Source organism: Silene latifolia, chromosome 9 (genome assembly GCF_048544455.1).
Source record: "Silene latifolia isolate original U9 population chromosome 9, ASM4854445v1, whole genome shotgun sequence".
NCBI lineage: Eukaryota > Viridiplantae > Streptophyta > Magnoliopsida > Caryophyllales > Caryophyllaceae > Silene > Silene latifolia.
The window spans coordinates 54,542,571-54,569,716 of record NC_133534.1 but is presented as its reverse complement, the minus strand read 5'-3'; the positions used below and the strand labels follow the sequence as shown (position 1 = coordinate 54,569,716).

The 27,146-nt window shown below is 37.6% G+C and overlaps 1 protein-coding gene across 1 annotated transcript; it reads right to left on the bottom strand.

The window, feature by feature from the left end:
• Positions 1-2,070: 2,070 nt before the first annotated feature.
• LOC141601055 (uncharacterized) lies at positions 2,071-4,752 on the bottom strand. The gene is made up of 6 exons (XM_074421316.1): positions 4,700-4,752; positions 4,330-4,558; positions 3,983-4,218; positions 3,717-3,930; positions 3,390-3,613; positions 2,071-2,206 (listed from the first exon to the last, which is right to left on the bottom strand). The coding sequence occupies exons 1-6, from the start codon at positions 4,750-4,752 to the stop codon at positions 2,071-2,073; spliced, it is 1,092 nt and encodes a 363-aa protein (XP_074277417.1).
• Between the last annotated feature and the right edge of the window lie 22,394 nt (positions 4,753-27,146).

Sequence of the window (27,146 nt, the reverse complement as noted above, 5' to 3'; positions counted from 1 at the left end):
ATGTTATTAATTAATTTAATTCATATTTATCAAATAAATATCATTTTATAAATTAATTAAATTACATACAACAAATTGACTAGTGATTCTTGATCACGTAAATAAAATGGATCATATAATTATAATTCACAACATATTGCAATTTTAAATAACCATTCATTCTTATCTCAATTGTTTCACAAACAATAATCAATTTTAGTAATAAAGTATTTCTATTAGTAAAATAAATCTTATTTAATCCCATTACAATAAGAAATAAATAATCTCTCTCACAAAGAATTGTTCAATTTTAAGGAATTGATTAACTTGTATTGTCATACAATTAATCAACTTTACTGATTAAGGCACCATCCTTTAGGTGTGACCTTAAGGGATCAACTGATAACCACCGTCAAACGACAGTAATGTCTAACTCTAGTAAGCTGATCATTACTGATAAATATTGATCAGTTGACTATATAAACGAATCATCCCCTACGTATTCTTAATATGAGATTTAAACATGTGATCGCACTATTGTTGAGGACACATACTCCAACACATTCGTGGCCTGACCTAGGGAGGTAGTGGGGTGGTTATGTCGTGGGTTGAGTGGGGGTTGTGGTGGTGGTCATGGGTAGTGGAATAGGTGGCGTTAGGTGGTCGGAAATGGGCTGTTTTGAGAAGGGTGTCATGTGGTGTTATTGTTATTGTTGTTGTTGTCAGCTGCTTGTTGTTGTTGTCGTGGTTGTGGGCCGACGACTAGGTCCACCGTAGTCAGGGGAGGCCACGGTGGTGGCGGGTGGTGCTGCTTTGGTGGTGGTATGGTGGTGTTAGAGGGAGTGTGTCGGGTGTGTGTTGTGTTGGTGTTGTTGTGCAGTGTGGTTGTTGTTGCTGCAGTTGTCATTGCTGCTGGTGTTTGTGGGTGGTGCGTGGGTGTGGTGGAGCCAAGTCGTGACCACTGTGGTGGTGGTGGCCCATTGTGGTTGTTGTTTTGGTAGTAGTTGGTAGGGATAGGTTGAGTGTTTTGGTTAGCTTAACACAGGTTTTGTTTAATTGAATTCGTATTTAATTTAATTAGATTAGTTAGTAAATATATTTAATTATCGTAATTAGGCGCCGACTTTATGGAGGAGCACATTTGTATCCGGTTTCTCTATTGTTTAGCGGGATTTCTAAAAGGTAGGTTAATCCTACTCAGTTTTAATATATTTGTATGGTCATGTGAGTCGGGTTTTAGTGGTCGGTGCATTATATCATGTTGTCATGAACTCATATGTTACGAGAAATGCATTATGACATGGTATTGGTTAAGATGACTTGGTGAGTCGGTAATTGCCATATTGTGTAGTATCTTGAATTTATTGTGTTTGACATGTATATTGGAGGACATGACGGTTTGTTATTATAGAGACGTGAGGCGGTTGGGAGACCGTCTCACGCTCGGGTTGCCTCTTGGAGCTTCTTACTCCAAGAGGGATGTGCACATTAATGACTTGAGTTTTGAGGGACTCGTGTAGTTGAGACATGACGTCTGGCAGGGACGCGCTTGGCTTCCGGGCCCAGTATGTCTGGGCGTGTCCCGGTACCTGTTTGTGTGGCGGAGTGTCGTGGGCGTGTCTCTCACACCGGTGGTTTTGGGTATGTCTACGTGTGTCCCGGTATCGGCGTGGTGGTTATGTGATAGCGTCTGATTCATATCGTAGTCATGTTGCATACTCACACACTTTGTGTTGAGTCTAACTTTATTTATTAAAACGGACGTGTTGTTTGTCTATGTAATTGTCACCTATTTCCGAGGTGCGCTGTGTCGATCCATATGATATTTCCGATCATATGGGGAGCAGGTTAAGTACAGGTTATCCTTGATAGCGCGTGGGAGACGGGAAGAGTCTTGATGACATCCGAGTCGAGTATAGTTGGCTAGAAAAGTACTTTCCTTTGTTTATTAGTTTATGGTTTGTAATCACTAAACTTCTTATTTATATAAAGAGTTTCTTAATTTTAATTTGGATTTCACTGCATAGGGAAACCGAGATGGTAACATCTACCAATTACCTTGGTCGGGTAAGAAAGGGGTGTTACACTCTTCTAAGTATAACTCGGATTAATCCCTAATGATGCCGACATAAGCTCCCCATTCGGATAGTATTTCGCATTCACAACCCGAGTTACCTGAAACGTCTTACCAAACAGAGCATATGGCTCTAGCCAAGGTGGTTCATGACTGGGCAGAAAAAATATCACAGAAAGTCATCAACTATTTGGGAAAATGTTTGAAGTGAACGAAAACATTTTTTACTGAAAACCGGAGAAAGGTAGAAAATTCTTTCGTACCATTCTTATTCTATTTATTACTCCCTCCTTTCCACGTTTATCTTCTTTTTTTCCATGGTAACATTTATGAAATTCCGATAAAATAACAACTTTATCCCTTGGATTAAAGAAAAGAGAAACAATATCATTTTGATGCAGAGAGTGATAAGTAAATGATTATGGGTAATATTGATAGTTTACTCTTTTAGTCATTTACTAAACTAAATTTTAAAAGAAAATAATTAATTTAAAATAAGCTTTTGAATTAGAAACAATAATAAAAATGCAATGCGCATACTATAAAATTAAGGACTTCATAGAAGTGGTGGAAATAGTTAGCCTAAATGTTTGCGCATACAATAAAATTAAGTCTTCATAGAAATGGTGGAAATAGTTTGCCTAAATTTTTGTTTCAGATAGATCGCTTTTGTCTTACCAAAAAGACGCGATTTTGTGATCATTTTGTGGGTAAATGTCAACCTATTAAATGGGTTAATCGGGTCGGGTTTGAGTCAGGTTAGTTCACATCGGGTCAGTTCGAGTCTCTCATTATTTTCGAGATAATTCGGGTCGAGTCATTTCGGGTTTTGGGTCTGTTTGATATGTTGATCGGGTCATTTTTCGGGTCAAGCGGATCGGGTCATTTTTGGGTCAATAAATAAGAGAGAAAAAGTTATTTCAAGTAATTTCGATTCAATTAAGGTTATGTTTGGTCGGTCATTTTCGGATTGGCTGGTATCAGATCGAGTAATTTTCGAATCAGGTTATTTATGGGTTAAGAAACTTTGGATCATCTTCGGGCCCGGTTGGGTTAATTCGGATTTTGGGTCACATTCGGGTCAATTTTGGGTTTTGGGTCTGGTCAATCTGGTCGGATTGCTTTTGTCAGGTCTAGGCAAATGTATTCACAATGGTCCAGTTAGTGTTACAACTTACCGTAACTTTTTTTTTTGGTAAAATGTAAGATTTTGATTAATCAACATAATAATACAAAGTGTGTTCACCATATTAAAGCCATTACATATGATCAATCCTAAGATCAATCTACATGAATATCCTAAGATCAATCTACATGAATACTAAGGCTAGTTTACCAATCTTTATCAGCCTGTTGAACAGGAGGTAGTAGCTTCTGCCGAATCCTATCTTGTAGCAGACTCTGAATCTCTAATACAAGCAACGCAGGCCATCTAATCTTCATATCTACCCTACATTTGTTCCTTTCAGTCCACAACACATAACAGCAGGATAGCCTTGCCACTCTCCAGACTTTCCTCCTGACTTTGGGACAGTGTCCATGAACAGCATTTAAACTCATCTGCAACCACTACTCAAAACTGGTTATCACCAGAGAGCTATAATCACATTCTGAAAAAACATGAGCATGAGTTTCTTCTCCCAATTCACACATCACACATCACACATCTATTTGTGTCACTGATCCCCAGTTGAAACAGTTTTGCTCTAGTATTCAGAGCTTTCCTCTGAATCAACCAACCAATCACACTCTGCTTAGGAATATTCCAATTATCCCACACATCTTTGTACCAATGAACCGGTGGGTGTAGGATCCTATAACCATTGGTATCCAAAACTAATAGCGTAACCTCTAGCATCAGCCAGCCATTGGTTACCCTGAAAACCAGTTGCCAAAATACCCTTAACTTTGCATATATTCCTCCAATACCAGTTAGAATCCGGTGGAGGGATATATGAATTCCAGTCAGCACCTTTCATATAGATATGATCAAACCACAACACCCACAAACGATCTACCTTTGTATATATCCAGATGACCAGCTTCCCAACAGTTGCAATATTCCATACCCCAGCATTCTTAATACCTAATCCTCCCTCCTTTTTACTACAACAAACATTGTCCCAAGCAACCAGAGGTGTCCTCTGATACTCATCAGCACCATTCTACAAGAAATTTCTACAGAGGGCTTCAATTCTTTTAATGACACATTTTGGTAACAGGAAAATAGAGCACCAATAGTTATGTAAAGTATTAAACACGGAATTAATCAGTACAATCCTCCCTGCATAACTCAATTTCCTTACCCATATTCCCCTGATTTTTGCCACAATTTTATCAACCAGAATATTAAAATCATACTTAGTTAGCCTACCAGCTTGTATTGGTACACCCAGATATTTAAATGGCAAGTTACCTTCCTGAAACACTGAAATATATGTAATATCCTGTTTCAGACATTCTGTCACCCCATTAAACACCACTTCTGATTTAGTAGCATTTACTCTAAGTCAAGAAGTAGCAGCAAAAGTAGCAAGTGCCCTCAAGATGAGCATAATAGATATATGATCTCCTTTACAGAACATAAGGAGATCATCAGCAAGCAGTAAATGAGTCAACTTCTGGGACTTACAAAGGGGGTGAAACCTGAAAAACCACTTTCCAACTGCATAATCCATCACCCTAGACAAATACTCCATAGAAATGCAAAAGAGAAGAGGAGAAATAGGATCCCCCTGCCTCAGGCCCCTCCTCCCTTTAAAGAAACCAAATTATGCCCCATTAAGATTCAAGGTACAAGTAGGAGATGAAACACAAGCCACATCATCTTCATAAATTTCTCAGGTGTTGAACCATATAGTATATATGTTTATGTTTTGATGATGTCAAGAGTGCTTTATATTTTATATGCTCGTTGCACGTAATTGTTTGTTTAGTCTTTTAGATTGGACTTATTCATTACGAGCAGTACGGAGTTGTGATGGAAGTATGTCGTGATCAAGCCTCAATCAAAGATCAAGATTATATAATAATTATTCAAGCATTATGAGAAGACGAAGTTCGTCTAAAGATTAATCGAGCTTGGATGATGAAATAGCCTATGCTCGAAGATCTCCTAAGACGATTAGAATAGTTTAGGTGATTATCTCATAATGATAATATAAGAATGAATTTCTTATACTGGTAAAGTTATAGTTTGACAGCTATAACATTGCTAGTGAAAGAGTTCAATGTTATAGCTCTTCTACTATAACATTGAAATGCTGAGTTTATACTACACGACTTAAAATGTTTTCAAAATTGTTTATGAAAAATCTTTGTGTTTCTTTTAAATGTTCTAGCAAAAGTATTTATTTAAAAACCCATATTATTTTTTGAGAAGAGTTATTTTAATTAGTAATCATGTTGGATCAACCTATGAGTTGAGCCATATTACTAATTAGAGTTTTAATATAGCATGCTCCTAAACCCTAAAAATCTAACCTAATTTCGAGCTAGGGGTTTTCACGAATAACGAGGCTTATGGGCTGTTGTTGTTTCGTGTAACCTAAGGTATAAAAGATTACTATTGTTAAGATTTTATTCTCCAGAATTATCTTAGCATATCTTTTATATTTAAACTTGATATGGTGATTTATGATAAAGATATTTTTATTATGGAAATCTTATCATATCTTAAGATTTATGGAAAAGATAATAGAAGGATAATTTATATTCTATCTTTTGGAATATCCTTTATTACAAAAGATGTTTTAAGGAAAGAAATATTAAAATATATGATTTGTTTACATATCTATATTTCGGCCATTAGGGTTTTTGGAAAACCGTGAGCTATGTTTCGTCCTTCACTATAAATACTTTACATCTTGCAACATTTAAAAGTAAGACCTTTAAACATAAAATTGATTTTATTTTTAAGAGCAAAACCGTGTGTTTCAAAAGCAAGAAAACCGATTTGCTATTTTCAAAAAAGGTCGTGTGTTTATAAACTCGTATATTCGTTCGTTAGTTATCGTTATAAGATAATAGTGCTCAATCGATTTCTTACTCGTTCATTAACGTGAACTTTTAGTAGAATCATTTAGTGCTTTCTTATTAGCGTAAGTTAGTCACTCGAGTATTTAACGGTACTCACTTGAGTTACAACTAGAGTTAGTTGTACGAGTTGGGTTAGTAAATTTGTAATCCGTAGAAAGGTACTAAATTTATTAATCGAGAATAGTGGACGTAGGTTTCGATTTGTGAAACTGACCCACTTCAAAAATCCGTGTGTCTCTCTTTATTTCATTTGTTTGCTTGGCTTTTATTTCGTTAAATAATTAATTAGTTAAAGTTTAAACAATAAACTTTAAATAATTAATTATACATCTACAATCGACAAAGTTGGCAAAAGTTTTTAATCCTCAATTCCCCCCCCCCCCCCCTCTCTTGAGTATTTTGGATCAAAGACTCTTCATCAGGAAATTCCAAGGCTTCTAACATCTGCTCAAGGAATTGCCACTCAATTGAATCATAAGCTTTGTGTAGGTCTACTTTGAACATACATTTGTTGGAATATGTGTCCTGCGACAATAATGCGATCACGACTGTTGATCATGATGATCACATGTTTAAAGTCTCATTTTAAAGAATACAATTGGGAAGTAATATTTTACTGTCAACTGGTCCACACATATCGGTAATGATTGGCTGACTAGAGTTTGACATTACTGTCGTGCGACGGTGGTGATCAGTTGATCCCCTTAGGTCATACCTAAAGGGTAACACTCTTAATTGATCATTTAATTGATCGTATGACGATACGGGTTAATTAAGTTACTTAAAATTGACGGACGATTTTGGAAGTAATATTTACGTGTCTCATTGTAATTTAATTAAATAAGATACGGTCTAAGTAATCAAATTGTTTTAATTACTTAGATGAAATTATTGTTTAAGGAAACAATTGCATTTGAATGAATAAATTATTATAAATACAAGATGTTGTGATTTATAATTGGTAAAATATTTTGGTACAAGTAATTATGAATTACTAAGTCGATTTTTGTATATGACGTATTTTTATTAATGCGTTGATTTTTAATATGTTAAAAATACATAACAATTTTATGTGACATGTAACATGTGACATATGACAAATTGACAATTTGACAAAGATAAAATGGAGTCCATTTTATCCATAAAAACCGAAATCATGGGGATGATTAAGAATATATTATGTTGATTATGTTAGTGGTAAACATAATCATTTCTTCCTAATCCTAGCCATGCAACCCTGCTTAATCTTGTGAAAACCACCTTGTGCATGCATTGGCCCCTTCCTTCCCCTTCTACCCGGTTTTTCAAGAGGAGAAAACCATGGGTTTTTCCTCCTTATTTTACCATATACACTACAAATAGTTAGTGCATTATTATTCATTATTCATCATCTAAAATAAGAGTTTTAGTGAGATAAAAAATCTTCCTCCTCCTCCCTCTCTCTTAACCGAAATTATTGAGAGATCAAATAATATTTTGGGTCAATTTTTACACAAAATTAATATTGTTCTAGTAATAATAATATTAATTTTATTAAGTTGTTAATTTGGGTATAATACCTTGGGAGAGATTATCTACTTGAATCCTTGTTCATCCACTTAAGGAAGCTCAAGAACAAGTGAGTAGGAGAACTCACTTGTGCCCATATAAACCGAAATCTTCAATGTGAGACGATGATTTCTTCTTTAATTATTTTATTGTTTGCATGCATAAGATCATTGTTTAATTTTATGACTAAATTAAATCATCACATATAAGAATATGTCAAGTAATGAGATATAGATTTTTAACAAGCGGTATCAAGAGTCTTGGTTGTTTGCATGCAAATCGGTTATAGTTTTTCCGAGTTATACGATTAACATATAAAACTTGTAAATTTGTGTTATTATCATATATCACGAAAATAATTTATTCATGTTAAAGTTTCTGATCCTAAAATATATTTAGGATACTTTGGTTGATTTATGGATTTTTATTGTACATCTTATATAATAATGGCATTAAAATGTGATTTTATGATTAAAATGTCATTTTCGGACTAAAATTAGCTAAACTTCGAATTTTCCAGTGATTTTTGGATATGTTATCACATGTTTTATATTTAGATGACCTGTAAATTTTCAGAATTTTTGGAGTTTTTATGCTCGAAATATGGATTTTTCATGATAAAAATCGAATTTAAATAAAAAATAGGTTAATATGAGAAATATTTCGCATCTGGTCATAGAAATTTAGTATGTTGTCACATGAAATTTTACAAGATGTGTGTAAAATAATAGGCTATAATGAAGTCTTTATGCATGATTTATGAATTTTTGATGAAAAATAGCATAAATAGTGACTTAATTAGTGAATAATTGCTAAAACATACTTCATGACTAAGAAAAAACGTCACATGTTGTATTTTATTATATTTTTCTGATCTAAAATTGAAAAGTTGATGAATATAATTTTTCTCATGTTTTTATGATTATAATTGATAAATCCGATAAATCGCAACATAGTTTTTCCGATAAATATTTCAACATTTTAACCTAATTTTTTTGAACATTATGAGTGTCATGGTATTTTTCCAGAATGTTCAAGAGTTTAAATTTCAAAATTTAAATTTATTTGAAATTTTTGTGATTTATTTGAAGTTTATAGCATTTTATTGTTATTTTGGGTCCATTAATGACAATTTTAAGAAATATGAGTTAATTATAGTCAAATAGTTAGTGGAGACTAATTTTGAGTCCTAAGTGGTTAGGGTAATTAACTTGTGCATAAATATGAATTTATGTAATTTATTGTGATTTTAAAAGGTTGAATCACGCAAATCCGTAAAAACCGTTAAATATACGATATTGGTCCTTAAAGGCGATTTAGCATAAAATTGGGCATGTTTATATATATTATAATGCTGCATTTTATTTATGATTGTCATAATTTTATTTTATGTAATTTTTGAATTATGTAATTTTTACTTAGTATGGCCTTAGTTTTTAATTGGTATTACCCGAAATGTATGGGAATATCGATTCGGTTGTAATTTATTGTGATCTCGTATCACCGTTTTGTAATTTAATAGATTTATTTTATTTTAATTACAAATGTATAATAGGAAATTATGTAATTTGTTATGTAATTTATTTATTCCGGAGTTCCTTGAAGACGGTGTCACTCAAGAAGGCGATACATAAAGACGGTGTTACCTCGAGATGCGCTCCAAAACCGAAGTTCAAGGGACCAATGGAGTTGGTTTCCGAATATGTAATAGTTAATTAGATTTTCTATTTTAGGAAGGCCATACTAGGATTTAATTTATGCTTTGCATTTTTATTTATATGTTGCATGCATCGCTAAATCGCCATAACTAAAACATGCATCATCTCTTAATCGAGTTTATCGACCGTGTCAATTAGAATTATCGTAGTTCACCGCTTTAGCTCACTTAAATCGTGATAGATAATAAATTGACATGACCTCTCGCTAAAATAATCAATTGAGACATAGCCTTACCAAAAAGTAGAAACCATGAAAACCTATTTCGCGAGGGAGTGCACTCGGCCCTACCGGGGTACAAAACTTGTTACGTAGGGGAAGTGGGTGATAAATGTCTATCCACCGAATTCATGTTGATAAGGGATGAATCGGCCCTACCGTGCCCAAGTTGATGTGGATTTGGATCATGGACACATTTATTTGAAATTTGGATTGAGCTCAACGGAAGTATTCGTGACCGTAGTCGCATGTGTTCCGGGCTAAAGATAAATGTTAATGTAATTTTATCGACCAAGAGTTCTAAAAGTAGAATCGATTAAAGTGTTAATCCACCGAGTTATATTGATAAGGGATGAATCGGCCCTACCGTGCCCAAGTTAATATGAATTTGGATCTTGGAATCATTTATCTAAGTTGGGTATAGGTCACTAGATAAATGCAATAAAACTTGTTTAAATTAATTTTTTTACGAGTATTATTATTATTTTCAAAACGAAATATGTTTTATTCCTTCTATTTTGTTTTGTAGACCGCTTTTTATTTCTCATAACAAATGGCCAATCCAAACACCAACGCCACGCCTCTCACTAATACTTCATGGCTCTGATCCTTCATGGATCGATGTAAACTCGATGGGTGAAATTTCTCTGATTGGGATGCCCAACTCAAATTAGCCGCCCAAGGTGACGACAAGCTTCGTTACCTCACCGAGGCCTTTCCACCCGAACCTAATACTAGGTCGACCGCCGCTACTAGGGAAGCATATGAGGCTTACCATAAGGAGTCTGCCGCAATGAAAAATGTGTTGATCTTTGCGATGGAGGCGGATCTCCAAAGGAGAGCCTTTAAGATGGGCACCGCTAATGAAATCTACTCCAAACTTGTGACAATGTTTTCACAAACTCCGCGGATCGTCCAATATGAGGCGGCCGCGGCATTCTTTGATCTCGACTTCAAAGAGGGCCAAAAGGTTAGCCCTCATGTGCTCAAATTAATGGAGCTAGTTGAGACTTTGAAGATTCAAAAAGTTGAAATCCCCAAAGAACTCATTGTAGATAGGATTCTACACTCCTTATCCAAAGTCAAGGCATATGTTCAATTCCGGGTGAATTTTAACATGCAAGACAAGGACGTGTCTCTTGAAGAATTGCACAAGTTACTTGTGCAAGCCGAAAGAGACATGGGGTTAAATGTTAACCCACCAAAGGATGTGCTTAACATTAGCACCAAAAGCAAGGGGAAGTTCAAGAAGAATGGGAAGAAGGGTAAGAAGCAAGCTCCCACTTTCACCAAAGCTAAGACTTATGAAGCTAGCTGTAACACCCCCTCATACCAAGGTACCTTACCAGGACTACCCAAGCATGAAAGGCTGTTACTATCTCGGTTGCCCGAGGTTAGTATAGATCAAAAGCGTCCGTCCTAAACACATTTATTAGAAGTACTGTAAAGTATTAATGTTTACAACAATTCAAATACAAACCAAAACCAATAAAGTGAATACAACTGAGGACAACTACAAAGTCATAGCTAAGACTTGTGACTGTGATACTACAACTGGTGATGACGACTTCCCCATGACCGCCCAAGCTCACCAAAAGCAATACCTGTCAAATCTGCTCACCATCCCCGAATGGATCACCGCAGGTTTTACAAAACAACAACAACGGGGTCAGATTACTCAATCAATCTAAGACAACAAACACTACCACCACCGATCATCGATCTCACACAAGAATCGACTACACACCGAGGTGTGTAGCCCCGCCAGATTACCCATCGCAACAGGTAATCCTCGCCGCCATGGGTGACCGCAGCCCATCCCCACCTAGTCCAGCTCATCAATGAGCGACTAACAATCCCTGTCCCTTAATGTGCACATCCCCTCCCGTGACGGGTTCCACGGAGGGCGAACTAGGGTGTGAAGCCACTCCCGCAAGTGACTCCACCACAATCACATACACACAGCATCACAGCTGTCACAACACCACAACCGTCACAACACAGCCACACCAACACCGTCTCCACAACACCCATCCTCCGATGATCAGCAGATAACAACAATTATGAACATATGCAATCTCAATCAATTAACAGTACTGAGTAGGAGAAACCCTACCTTTTCGCAATCCGCTTACGCTGCAATCAACCATACAAATGCATAACAAATACCACATCGTCACCTACAACAACAATTACATGATTCCAATCACTAACTGCAAAACCCCATTTCCCCCAATTCATGATCAAAGACAAACCCTAAATATCAATCATTGAATATAAGGATGGGGACTTACCGAAAATGAATCAAAGGAAAGAATACAATTGCTATGATCACCCAAAGGAGAGATTCAGAGATGATTAGAGCGTCGTAGGATGTTTTAGGTTTTGTAAATTGTAATTAGAAACTGTTTATCGTAATATATAACGCCCTAACCATTCCCAAATAAAACCGCGGAAATAATACTCGACGGACCGGGTACTCGGTCGAGTATAGAGCATACTCGGCCGAGTATCCTCTACTCGGTCGAGTATTCATCATACTCGGCCGAGTATTCCTCGGCAAAAGCCAAACAGAATACACTTTTAACATTACTCGGCCGAGTAGGCACTACTCGGTCGAGTACTTAACTTATAAAAATCCGTAGTGTTACAATCTTCCCCCCTTAAAAAGAACTTCGTCCCCGAAGTTCCAACCCAACCTATAAAACATGGACACCTAACACCAGCTCCACCAACCACGCTTACTAGATAACATATCCTCTCGATATTGACTCCATAACATTATCGAATAACCACAAAATAATGTTTCCAATCTTGTCTCACTTCCATAACACTCAATAGCACTCAATACCAAGACAATCCACAAAAGAAGATCAACCATCAAAACGGAATGTTACATTCTACCACTCTTAAAAGGAACTTCGTCCTCGAAGTTTACTCACACTCATCCACATCATCATCCAGCTGCCAAAACTCTCGAACTCATAAATATCAACATCCGCTTTTATCAACACTATCAAAATTCTCACACTCCTAAACATCGAACTACTACAAGCATAGCCATGGCCTTTTAACACTATCAACCACTATATGTACCCATCCATTCCTTATGCTACACCAACACTCTACGTCCAATAATATTACGACATGCACAACCCTCAAACGCTCTTTGCTGCATCCTACTCCTCTTAAGACACATGTTACGTCCTCGTAACTCACTAATACTAGATCTTTAGCTATACCTCTCATTATTTTCATCACCACCACATGTGAAAGATACCCACCTATAATCTAACACTTACTATATCCAAGGCTCTCTTACTTAAACAGTTCTCATACCTCAACTCATTCTTCACTCCATCTAACCAATGCCACACAATCCTGATCATAACAAACACTCTAACTCTTCCACATTACCGCAACACGACATACCTCTCTATATAAACTCTTATCTCCGAAAGCATAATTCACGATCCACACTTGTTACGTACACTCACACTAGATCCTCAAGTTCCTTTCTTTCATTACCGCAAGACTCATACATAACTTACCACGACACTAAATACCCAACACCCTACACTCACTGTCTCAACAAAGGATTATGAACCATCTGCATATATCAGATCATTACCACACATGTTCTACGAATCACTTGCCATTACCATGTCTACCAAAGTCTCATCTAGAACAAGATCAAGATTACTGTGACAACCTATCACAACTGTGTCCCATCAACACAATATCACTATACCATGATAACAACGAAAACATATACAACTCTCTTTCATATCATACTCTACCCTCATTCCCAAACTGAAACTGGTAAGAAGCATCAACAAACAAAACAACGGTCTACATGTCTAACCGAAATTCACAAGAAACAACAGCAACAAAACAACAATCTATGCATAACTGGTCTGTACTTTCGAAACTCAAATCGTAACCACCCCGCATACTCCACCACAACCGGTGACGGCATCGCAACACCGCCACCAACAATGCACCGACCGCGAAAAATGCCCGCATCACAACATGAAGTACCATGCCCGGATCACCACTCGGGGCACAACAACCACATCGATAAACATCTCAATCACATATAATTTCCATACACACTGACTCAGTATGACATTTCGAGCAAGAAAACTCATTCAAAATCGTTTTACTAGATTATAACACAACATATTATACGGAATAAACATACAAGAATCTCTTGCATATCATCCATACCTTTTCACGGAATAAACATGTATCATCAATACACATACGATTTTAACTATCCAAGCCAGATCAATCAAATTATTATCTTTTGAACCTCATTCCATTAGTATACCATACCCAACATAAATTACAAAACATTCATATAACAACTTTATAATTATCACACCATACCACTTCTTGTGAGGTCAGAACCTCACACAAACATTTACACATATCATAGACCCATAATCACATCCAACTAGTCAATCCTGATCACGTAAGTTACCACCTGCTAAAAGTTACCTCTCACCCGAGCTTAACTCGTACACCCCTCATAACATATTCTCCCATCCGCATAACCATCACCCCCTGCCCAATGTAACCATACCACTAATACTCAACTACTAAAAACCGCGTCATATAACCACATTTTATACTCTCTCACAACCATATATATCTATCTGGTCGCTACAAAATCAACCTCATTAGATCAACTAGCTTCCCTAAAGTAACATCATCCTCAACCACTAGTGACAATTCTAAGGCACCAACATCCTTCATGTGACTACTCTCTTACTATCACTTCTTAATATCACAATCCGTTTTCTCTCTTTGGTTATCATCCCAAATAACGAACATCCAATCCATCAACAAGATTTACCTCAACACTATTCCCAATTCTATCCTTTATCATATCGTTACCTAACTCTCCACCAAAATCTCAGATCGTGTAACCACTCTACAAGCTACTTATTCCCTTAATACCTCGAAACTCACGGCTAACACGTCGTCGTGCTCTCCTATATAACCATTAGCTCACACCCTCTAGTGGGGATATCGTACATTTCATAATTTCCTACCTTCATGCTCCTTAACTCCGGTCAACGTTCTCTCAACTTACTTCCATCCCTCTTTCCCTCCTTTTTCTCAATAATGCCAATTAATAAGTCATCTCCTTTCTCTTTCTACCTAACTCTTTAGTCATTTGTTTATTTTCCATAGCTCCACAACTCTAATTCCATTAATTCATATCAATATCCTATCATTCTTCTTATCATTTATCCTCTCTCATCTTGTTTCTCACTCACCCTTGTCACCATCAACTCCACACACTAACAATTACTCTTCAATTAGTCGTATCTCCCTTTCGTATCTCTCGAAAACCAAAAATTCATCTCATACCGTTAATCGCCCAAAGAATTACACCCTAGGCCCACCTCTTGATATTCCAAATTCTCAAACTTGGTCACTATCTACAAATCCACGTCGCGCCATAACTCTATCTAAGTTCACTATATACCCCTCTTCTCCATCCCTCTAAAGCATCCTTTTATTACATATATCCTTAAGCAACACAATGCTAACCGTCTCCCTCTATAAGTCCTTACACATCCCGAAATGTCACTATTCGTATCCCCCATCTCAATCTTTCATTCTCATGCTCCTTTACACTTACAGCACCCTTGCCCATATACACTTACTTTTATACTACTCTACACACGACTATATCACTCATCCTATCTCACAAAACATGCTCTTTACCTCGATTAGCTCATCATTCTTCCCTTTTCTTTTTCCACTATCCTTCACAACCACATTAACACATGTCTTCCTTACCCAACACATGTCCCTCATAAGCCATCATTCTCCATGTCATAACTTCCGGTAACTTACGTATCAAGACCGTCTCACATATAAAAGAATGCGTTATGACTCAAAACATACATGTGTATATACCCTACGACTCAAAACAATGTAAAAACATAGCCACCGGCTCAAAACAAAAGTAAGAACATAGCCACCGACTCAAAACAAAAGTAAAAACATAGCCACCGACTCATAGTGGCCGTCCAATGAGGTATTCGGTCGAGTACATAACATACTAGGTCGAGTACAAGGTACTCGGTCGAGTAACTATATTACTCGGTCGAGTTTTCGACTCAGAAGCAAACTCAATTGTCGCAGAAGGATTACTCGGTCGAGTATTGGGAATACTCGGCCGAGTAGACCTTACTCGGTCGAGTATGAGACTACTCGGCCGAGTTCACGACTCCACGCTAAACAAGTATTATCACAGAGAGATTACTCGGCCGAATATGGAATACTCGGTCGAGTATAAAAGATACTCGGCCGAGTAGGGACTACTCGGTCGAGTATCGGCGCAGTTCTCAGCACCGTCCAGTTTTCGTAAAACAGTCATATCTCACTCGTTACTTGATCACTTTGGGCGTGTGACCTATCGTTAGAATCGTAAGAGGACAAGCTATCACCTCAACTTGGAATCACAACAATATCTTTTCTAGAACTCGACCTATGACAGTTTTAAGACAACCCTTCCGTAATCGATCTTCATACTAATCAAATTTCCTAAACCAAAACAATTTGAACATGCATAAAGCAACAACAACAACTCAAAACTCCAAGAAACCAGTACACAAGTGAACTCTTATCATACTCACATGAAAATTAAACATGACATTCACATATATAGACGCATGACCTTAATCACATGCTTCTACCAACAATCAAGCATTAAAATCATCATGTTCATATGCACATGTACCACTACCATACTTCATGTTCAACATTGTATTAAACAGGTAACATGATCACATATCAACCATATACAATTTCACAATTCACTTTCCATATTTTACCATGTTCCAACACTTAACATGCCAACATATTCATGCTCAAAGTTTAACATCAACAATCCTCGATGCATCTTTCAACAACTATCACATTCCACTTCTTTCATCATTGCATCCAACCATGCACAAGATTCAAACTATAGATATCAAACTCACATGACTCAAACATACAACAGTTTCCCCCCATGTGACCGGCTTGAGATCGTAAGGGCCGTAGTGCGACTCCGGGACGTCTCCCAAGTCTTTGCGGTAGCTCCAAACAACTCTCCCCGGGTTCATTTTATTTAGACTCTCTAAGTTCATTGAGTTCATTATTTTTAGGTGCCGGAATCGTCGGCTCTGATACCACTTTGTAACACCCCCTCATACCAAGGTACCTTACCAGGACTACCCAAGCATGAAAGGCTGTTACTATCTCGGTTGCCCGAGGTTAGTATAGATCAAAAGCGTCCGTCCTAAACACATTTATTAGAAGTACTGTAAAGTATTAATGTTTACAACAATTCAAATACAAACCAAAACCAATAAAGTGAATACAACTGAGGACAACTACAAAGTCATAGCTAAGACTTGTGACTGTGATACTACAACTGGTGATGACGACTTCCCCATGACCGCCCAAGCTCACCAAAAGCAATACCTGTCAAATCTGCTCACCATCCCCGAATGGATCACCGCAGGTTTTACAAAACAACAACAACGGGGTCGATTACTCAATCAATCTAAGACAACAAACACTACCACCAAACGATCATCGATCTCACACAAGAACCGACTACACACCGAAGTGTGTAGCCCTGCCAGATTACCCATCGCAACAGGTAATCCTCGCCGCCAGTGGGTGACCGCAGCCCATCCCCACCTAGTCCAGCTCATCAATGAGCGACTAACAATCCCTGTCCCTTAATGTGCACATCCCCTCCCGTGACGGGTTCCACGGAGGGCGAACTAGGGTGTGAAGCCACTCCCGCAAGTGACTCCACCACAATCACATACACACAAAGATCACAAACACACAACACCACAACCGTCACAACACACCCACACCAACACCGTCTCCACAACACCCATCCTCCGATGATCAGCAGATAACAACAATTATGAACATATGCAATCTCAATCAATTAACAGTACTGAGTAGGAGAAACCCTACCTTTTCGCAATCCGCTTACGCTGCAATCAACCATACAAATGCATAACAAATACCACATCGTCACCTACAACAACAATTACATGATTCCAATCACTAACTGCAAAACCCCATTTCCCCCAATTCATGATCAAAGACAAACCCTAAATATCAATCAATGAATATAAGGATGGGGACTTACCGAAAATGAATCAAAGGAAAGAATACAATTGCTATGATCACCCAAAGGAGAGATTCAGAGATGATTAGAGCGTCGTAGGATGTTTTAGGTTTTGTAAATTGTAATTAGAAACTGTTTATCGTAATATATAACGCCCTAACCATTCCCAAATAAAACCGCGGAAATAATACTCGACGGACCGGGTACTCGGTCGAGTATAGAGCATACTCGGCCGAGTATCCTCTACTCGGTCGAGTATTCATCATACTCGGCCGAGTATTCCTCGGCAAAAGCCAAACAGAATACACTTTTAACATTACTCGGCCGAGTAGGCACTACTCGGTCGAGTACTTAACTTATAAAAATCCGTAGTGTTACACTAGCACTTCCAAGATCAAGAAGGGTCCTCTTGATAAATGCCATTATTGTAATGGTGTTGGACATTGGAAAAGAAATTGTTCCAAATACCTTGGTGACATTAAGGCTGGAAAGATCACTTCAGTAGGTAAATGATTCCTTTATTTTATGTTTCTAATTCAACTATGGTATTGTGATACAAAGTTGTGATAATGTATCCCCTTTTTATTGTAAATAGGGCCTCCACCAAGCAAGGAAAAGCGAAAAGAAAAGCAAGCATGAGAAACCATCAAGAAGCTAGGAATAGCTTCAATGAAGCTTTGCTTTTTATTGTCTTATTTTAATTATGTTTCGGATTTTAGAACCTTTTGATTTCCGTGTTTGACATGGAAATGTATTTTGGATAATGGTTGTATTTTGGATAATGGTGGCTTGGTTTGCAACCCAAGTCACCCGTTTTATCGTTTTTATCCTTGTTCTAAAATTCGTCTTTATCCGCTTGCTCATAGAAACATATGATCATTCACTTAAAGTGATCTAATAAACAACTATAATGATGGGATTCATTATATGTCCACAAGCTTAAGGCTTGTAAATGATCAATTATAAAGTGATATTGAGTTGATGAACTCTCTTAAAGGAATGTCAATCACCAAGTACACTCATCAAATTTAAAACAATTAGTCAACTTATGAGATAGTCCTCCTTATACTTCAAAATCATTATTTGTGTCTCATAAGCTATCTTTGAATCTCTAGTGTATTTATTCTAAAGATAGAGTGGGAGAAAAATGAAGACACAAAGAACATCAAGAAAATTTGTGTAAATGAGATCTACGCAAGGAAGAATGATTTGAATAAAGGTATATCTATTTATATAGTTGTAGATACCTCATTTTTGCACCTCTTGCAAACCACCCGGTGATGATTGGGCTGCATGTTTGGTACGCAGAACGATTTGTGACAGTTCGTAAGTTTATCGTCAAGTGATTACTCAAACACTAATGTCTACCTCTTAGTTGTCATGTACGCGCCGATACGGTCGTTTTGACAGTAATTAGAGTACATTTGGAGTCCATGCCTAAAACAGTCTCCGTTGTCTGATAACCGTAAAATCCCGAGTCAGAATGTTCTGGAATGTTCCGGATATTTCTATTCCATATTTTATAAATATTTCATAATCTTTATTCTTTGGTAAACAATTTCCCATAATATTCATACAAAATATTAAGGAAAACCAAATTATTCCGTCCTTCCATAACTTAAACACGGAAATCTTTCTTCCGCAGAGGAGGAAACCACTTGGGAACAGACGCAGCAGGTGCTGCGCCTCTTCCAAGAGACGCAGTGACTGCTGCGCCTCTTCCCAGGTCATTTTCTACGTATTGTTTCGTATCTTTTTCATATCTTTCCGAGATTCACTTCCAAAGTCTCTCCGAAAACCCTATTCCTTCACGTGATTAGTATAAATAGGAGCCTTCGTTCCTCATATTTCTCACGCGAGTGTCCGCCCTTCTCTTCTCCCTTTGCATTCTAGACCTTTGTTCTTACTTTTTGGCGTCTACGTGCTTGAACATTCGACCACGTAAGCTCGGATCCTTCTGAGTACCAGCCTCGTTTGCATGACCGACCAATTTTACCAACTCCACATCAATCAACTTATCTAATCTAATCGTTTTTTCCTCTTACGAGGACACTTTCGTCTACATTCGAGTCGAGCATCACTAATCGATAACTTAGTTCTTCTCGTTTCGACAAACATGTAAGTCTGAGGGTGTAAATCCTTCTTTATTTATTGTTCTTTACTTTTGTATCATCATTAATGTAAGGTTTATGTCGAAAACACCTCTTAAAACCGATTTCTAAAACCGGGCTTTAAAACCTATTTTTACGGATTTCCAGAAGACAAACCGTCGAGAAAGGACGCAGCAACTGCTGCGCCTCTTCGAAGGAGCGGAGTTCCTGCTGCGCCTCTTCGTGAGGCTGCCGCAGTTCCTGCTTCCTTTCTTCTTCCTTCGTCCTCTGTAATTCGTCAAACTTTTATTTGTTTCGTTTGTTTTCTTTAATTCTTCTATACAATAGTCTAATAATTTCATGTATATTATTTATCATTCATTCACACGTATAATTCGTCATTAAGTTCGACCTAAATCCCTTATAATCTCATATTTGCGGGTTTTCGTCATTAAACTCAATCTGGGTTGTAGAGATTTGATTTGTTCATGCCGGGTTTCTGGAATTCGATCTTTGATATATTTTCATTTGTCTTTTGTTGTATTTGTCATTAATTCGTCTTGTTTAACCTATTTAGTTCACCTATGTCACTAATCGATCTTTTATTCATGTAAATAATCCGTTTGCATCCCTCTCATCCATATTTTATTGCTTTTATGACCATTAATCACATGTAAATAATGTATTAATCACTTTCATCCGAGTAAATATATTAATTATCCATTAAAATCACCAATTTACATTAACGATTTGCAGTTCAGGCTTCACAGCCAGAACTCACCCTTGGAACAGACGCAGCATCTGATGCGCCTCTTCTAGAGGGCGCAGTTCTGCTGCGCCTGTTCCAGGATGAATTCTGTCTCTGAACTCCGTTGTTGCTTGACCTAGTTTAATTAGCTTACGTATAATTGACTATTACTCGTATTATCGCCTACTGATCTGTTCGTTAATTCGTTCGTTAATTCTTTCTCTTATTCTTTTTCTCAAATTATCCGTTTCAAAGGTATTTTCGACATAAATCAATGAAACCCGATGTAATTATTGTAATTTTTATTGTAATTTTCTACCATTGTAATATTTATCGCATTTGTATGATTTATTTACGTGTTTTCACATGTAATTAATCTAACATTCACTTCGACCCCAATTTATGTGCTAATTACTTGTTCACCGACTTAGTCTAATTCTTCACATGTTAGGATTAATCTAATGAATGTTGCATTGCATGCATATAATCGACGATATATCAAGTATAGATGATGTCCCTAATCATTAGTAGAGGCCGCTATCGAGGCGGGCGGGATTAGGTGTTCGATCAAAAGAGCTTCCTAATACGTACCCTCACCCCTTACTCCAGATCTCTATGAACATCCGTGTTCATTGGCATCCACGAGAGTCATTCTAGACATAGAATGCTAAGGGTAACGATTGCTTGGTGTTCATGTCTCTACTTTGTGTCTTGACATCGCACGAGGTATTCGAACGGTTCCAATTTCCCATAAAAATTGGTGGCGACTCCACAAAATGCAAACGCTTGTTCTCTCTCCCAAGCGCCCCCGTGGGCCCCCGTTGTCCACAGTTTGGCGACTCCGCTAGGGATAATACACTTACGTGTAGCCAAGGGTGAAACTTGAACAAGGTTAGGGAATAATTTGTACAAGACAATTGTCGGTTTTCATAACTCGGTCTTCCTAGACCGTTTTATTCGGCCTTCCTAGGCCCAACCCAACCCATTCGACCAATCGTCCCGTCTAAACGGTCCTAATTCTTATTTGGGCCTAAGGATGGATAGCGATTGACGTCATCCATACCATGATGCTTACTCTTGTTTGTATCAAGGACCTTCACTACTTGAGGAAATAGACTAGGAATCGGCCTTACTCTTGTTTGGTACGAGCCTCTCCACAGACTTCGGGTTTGATTGTTCGGTATGGCAACCCACCCTTTAAACCAAAACCCTTTTAAATGCATTCAGCATCCCGTTATAATGCTTGTATGAATGTTTGTACCTTACGTGATCACCATTTCTAAACGAAACCATGACGATTTTTTGTTAAAAAAAAAAAAAAAAAAAAATCAAAACCCCTTTTTTAAACAGAAATTTCGAAAAAGGCCATTGATTAGCGCAAAACCCAGTCAAAACTCTGTCCGTTTGTCGAGTCAAAATTCGGGCCCAAGCCCATTTCAAAACCTCACTTCGAGTCCACTCCTACAACTACACTATAGTTGACTAGGATACACATTTTCAAAACTTTGTCTTTTCTTCAAAGCTCACTCAACACAAGTGGCACACACCCACTTCAAGAGTCAAAACATTTCTTCCCTTTGCAAGTGTGTTAGAATGGTCGATCGTGTTTTGATTCGTCATCGATCTCTTATCCAGTTTTCAAGATGCCTGGAACCAGTGACACGAACCTCAACCAACTTCAAGATGGTAATGATCGAATCCTAGCCGCATTAGCTCAAATCCAAGTTACCCAAGATCAAGTGTATGATCGTCTTGACACCATCGAGGGCCGGATCTTTGCCGTAGAGGGGAGGTTGCCTCCTCAAGAAAGTGAAGTAGTAGGTGACTTCGCGAGTGAATCCAAGGACGAAAATCCTCCCATGGGAATGACTGTAGACGAGAAAAGACTCCAATACTTAGAGGAGCAATTGATGTACCTTAAAGGAGATGACATTTATAGGGAGAACAACCGCAAGTATGAGGCGGCCGTCAATTCCAAATTGCCAACAAATTTCAATATGACGGATATCCCTAAATTCAAAGGGCACGAGAACCCCTTGAACCACATCCGTGCCTTCAAGGATTATATGTCTAACAAAGGCATCAAACCCGAGATGTTCTTAAGGATCTTTCCTTCATCTCTTGATACCATCCTAAAGCAATGGTTCTACTCTTTAGAACACAATAAGATTGCTACTTGGGAAGATGTCGCGATCCAGTTTGCTAAGTAATATGCGGATAATGCCGAGATCCAAGTTAACAAGCGCACTCTAGAGGTTCTTACCCAAAACGACAAAGAAGGATTCACCGACTTCCTAAGTAGGTGGAGGAAGACTAGTACTCAACTAGTTGAACGCCCGGATGAGGCTATCCTTGTGGAGAAATTCGTGGACAATCTCAAACCCATCTTTGCCAATCATTCGAGATACCAAAACATCAAAACTTTCAAGGACTTAACCGTACTAGGAACAAGGATTGAAGATGACATCCGTAAAGGGCTCTTGTCCAAAACGGTAGGTCGAGGATATCAAGGTTCAACAAGTCGTTCATACGGCTCCACTAGCAAGACCGATGAAGTTAACCTTCTTGAGCCATCCAAGAAAAGTACCCAACCAAGGAAATTCACAAACCTTGGGGATACTTAATTCAACGCTCTTAAGAGGTTAATGAAGCAAGGCAAACTCCAACCCATAGGACCTACTCCTGAACCTGAAAAGAAATCCAAATTCTGGGACGAGAACTCGTACTGTGAATACCATAGGGGCAAGGGGCATGACACAGAAAAATGCTATAAATTGAAAAATGTGCTTCAAGACATGATTAAAGATGGCCGACTACCAATACCGCCGGGAGGTAAACCCAACAACACTCAGAACCCTCTTGGGATTCTAGTGATCACAAGTGAGGAATCTACCTTAGATTGTTCACACCTCATTTCTCCAATTAAAGATGAGATCCACGCGATTGAGAATGAAGGGTTCTACTCTACTATCTCTCCTACCATTTCCGACTTCATCACATGGGCAAGGAGTGTGGATAGGCAATTGGAAAATGTGGTGATAACCTTACATGACCCCAACGCAACACCTAAGGAACATATGCCACTAATCTTCTCTCAAAACGCTACTATGCAAGAAATAGTCGCCGTGGTTGATAAACTAGTCGACCAAATCACACAATTGGAGGATGAAATCAAGAGAATGAGGGGATTAGCTACAATCAATGGAGTATGGGCCGGTGATGATGAGGACGAGTATCTCATTGAAAACTCCCTAGTCAAAGAAATAGTCCAAAATGGTGAAGACCAAGATGTGTACCACCTAACTCGTTCGGAGCGTCCATATCAAAGCACTACTCAAAATGGTCCAACCAACGTTGTCACGCCAAATGATAACGAAGATGACTCTACAAATCATTTGCTCAAGCAATTACAGAAGACAAAGGCTGATCTTTCAGTCTGGCAATTGGTAGCAAGCTCATTCCCACATCGCCAAGCTTTACTGCAAGCCTTGGCCAAACTAAATGTAGCACATAAATCCACACCCGAAGATGTAGTCAACTTGGTTTTCCAAGAATCACCGAAGCTAAGTACTCCTATTACTTTCTCAAACGAAGATTTGCCACCTTTTGGCGCTAGTCACAACTTGGCTCTTCACATAACGGTCATTTGTCTAAAGAAGAACGTGCCAGTGACCTTGGTAGATGATGGATCTGCGGTCAACGTCATACCCCTCAAAACGGCATACAAATTAGGCATGAAAGAGTCGGATTGGACCCCTACCAATCAAGGTGGTCGCGCAAAAGATGATACACGACGAAAGGTAGTAGGTCTCGTTTGTTAGAAATCTATATCTAATTACTAAACATATTCTTATATGTTTCAAATTTATTTAGTCATAAAATAAATTCTAGATCTTATGCATGCAAACTAAAATAGATAAGATAAGAAAATCAATTTCTCACCAATTAAATTTCGGTCAAATGGGCACCAACAAGATCTCCTTCTTGTTAGTTCTTGAGCTTTCCATTAATGGATGAACATTCATGACTTTAAATTAGAAGCCCTCCAATTAGTAGCACCCAAAACTATCCCTTAATCCCAGAAACTAACATGTACTAGATGTTTGTCATGTAGTTTACCTTAAAATCTATTACTAATACTCATATATTACATTAATAATTTTAGTAATCTTTTTGAACAAATTGAATCAAAAACTCGTCTTTTTGATGAAGATTAAAGAGAGAGAAGAGAGGAAAAATACATGAACTTTTTGCATGTGTTATATGAATGAATGATAAGTGAATTAAGAGAATAAAATTCTCTATAATTCCCCCACAAAACCGGTGGCCTTAGTGTATATTAGGACAATTTTCTTTTTCTTTTTGTCTTCACAAGACAAATGGTGTAAGGCTTTTGTCATTGTCAAGTCACAATCAAGTGGCATGGACAAATGAATAAGACAAATGAATAAGACCAAAAAACCACTAATACTCCCACCAATATTTCGGTTTTTATGTTGTAATATGGAGTCCATTTTATTTTTGTCAATTGTACAATTGTATGTCATGTGACATGTGACATGTCTTATGTCATGTTTTAATTTAAAATGCATATTTAACAAATTAAATATCATTTATAAATTAAATAAATCATATTTAACAAATTGACTAGTAATTTAAAATTACTTTCTCATAAAATGGTCATTTAATTACTAATTAGTATAATTCACAATATCTTGTAATTATAACTAACTTATCATTCTCATCTCTCGTGTTTCGCAAACACCGATTAATTTTATTAATATAACTTCTTAAATTACTAAATAAAATCTCATTTAATCACATTATAATAAGATGTCATTTTTCTCTCTTATGATAATTTGTTCAATTTTAAGGAATTAATTAATCTGTATCGGTATACAACTAATTAACCTTTTCAATTAAGGAAATCGTCCTTTAGGTGTGACCTCAAGGGATCAACTGATCACCACCGTCGCACGACAGTAATGTCAAACTCTAGCCAGCCAATCATTACCGATATGTGTGGACCAGTTGACTATATATGTAATGTATCATCCCTTTCGTATTCTTGGTATGAGATTTAATAATGATATTTAAATCATGTGATCGCACTATTGTTGAGGACACATTTCCCAACAATCTCCCACTTGTCCTCGACAAGTGTGCGTCGCCAATTCTCTTTTCCTATTACTATCTCCCACTCAATGCAAGGTTTTTTTCGGGTCGTACTTGCAAGTGATCATATCGAGAGTGGTTTCCTCGATCTGGAGAATAACTGATTGACCGGATTTATCTATCATAGATAACTTCCGAGCGTGGCCACGCATTTCCAGTTCATTACTTCTCGAGTGGCCCTGAGATATTGTTTTAACCCTGACAAGAGGGTGGACAATTCCTATCGCACTTATTCCCTTCGACTAGCCACAGCCATCATAACCCAAAATATGCCCATTTGACCCTATTTATGAAGGTCGTAGTAACACAAATCAAAGTTAATCTGAAACTGTGCCATCTTAGGCGAACAGTCTTTAGTCAAAAGAATCGACTCATTAGAATACTATAGTAGCTCTCGCCACGACCAGGCTATATAAATTTGCCATAACTCTATAAGCGGTCACTGCCCGACAAAGTGTTCCTAACAGTCTGCCTATGTGATCGACTAGTCATCTCACATGACTCTATGACACTTGAACTTGCCATCAATCGCATCACACTCTAGTCACTTCGAGACGTCACCTCATACAAGTGACTATGGGCGAATACCATGTTAATCCGGGTTCACTTTAACGGGGTTCAATGTTGTCTCTACAACCCGTTTGGATGTAACAAAGTATAAAAGGAGTTTTTAAAGAAAAACACGAACGACAAATGCGATTATCACATATGAATAGTCAATGCCTGATTACTATTTCATGTTCTATAATCTAATTTGATCTTGTATGTAGTTGTTCATTTCAATTCAATTGAAATGACATGACTCATCATGTTTAGCCTTTGAGAAGGCTTTGGTTAGTAGGTTTTATCAACTTGTTGTACCTTACTCAACCTTAGTACATACTCGGTTTCCTTTGTAATGTATACATTTGCATTACAAAACTTTCTAAGTACGTGTCGAGATCCAATCAAGACATAGGCCCTCTAGCCTTAGAATAGCTCCCACTATTTTCATAGTGTGCAGGACTCATCCTTCTTGCACATCTCATGATTGCAAGTGTACTCAATTTCCGTTGTAAATATTTCTCATTGTTCTTTATTGTCTAGAACGATTCTAGAAAATCTATTTCTTAAATAACATAGCCACAATGGTATCTTAACCATCCTAATGTGTTTTGATTATGGTTTTGTCAGAAACCATGCGCAATCTCAATTGTCAATTGTCACTTGTGTAACGCCCTTACACAAAATTGCATCATGAACACTTTGCTTTACTTCCTTAATGCTTCTGCAAGCACTTAAGGGTAATCTTTATGGCTTACTTGGTAAATATTACTTAAATTCGATTTTGAAAACAATTCATCATACCAAAGTATATGAAGTGTTATACATCATTACTTATTTAATTGATCCGGCAGC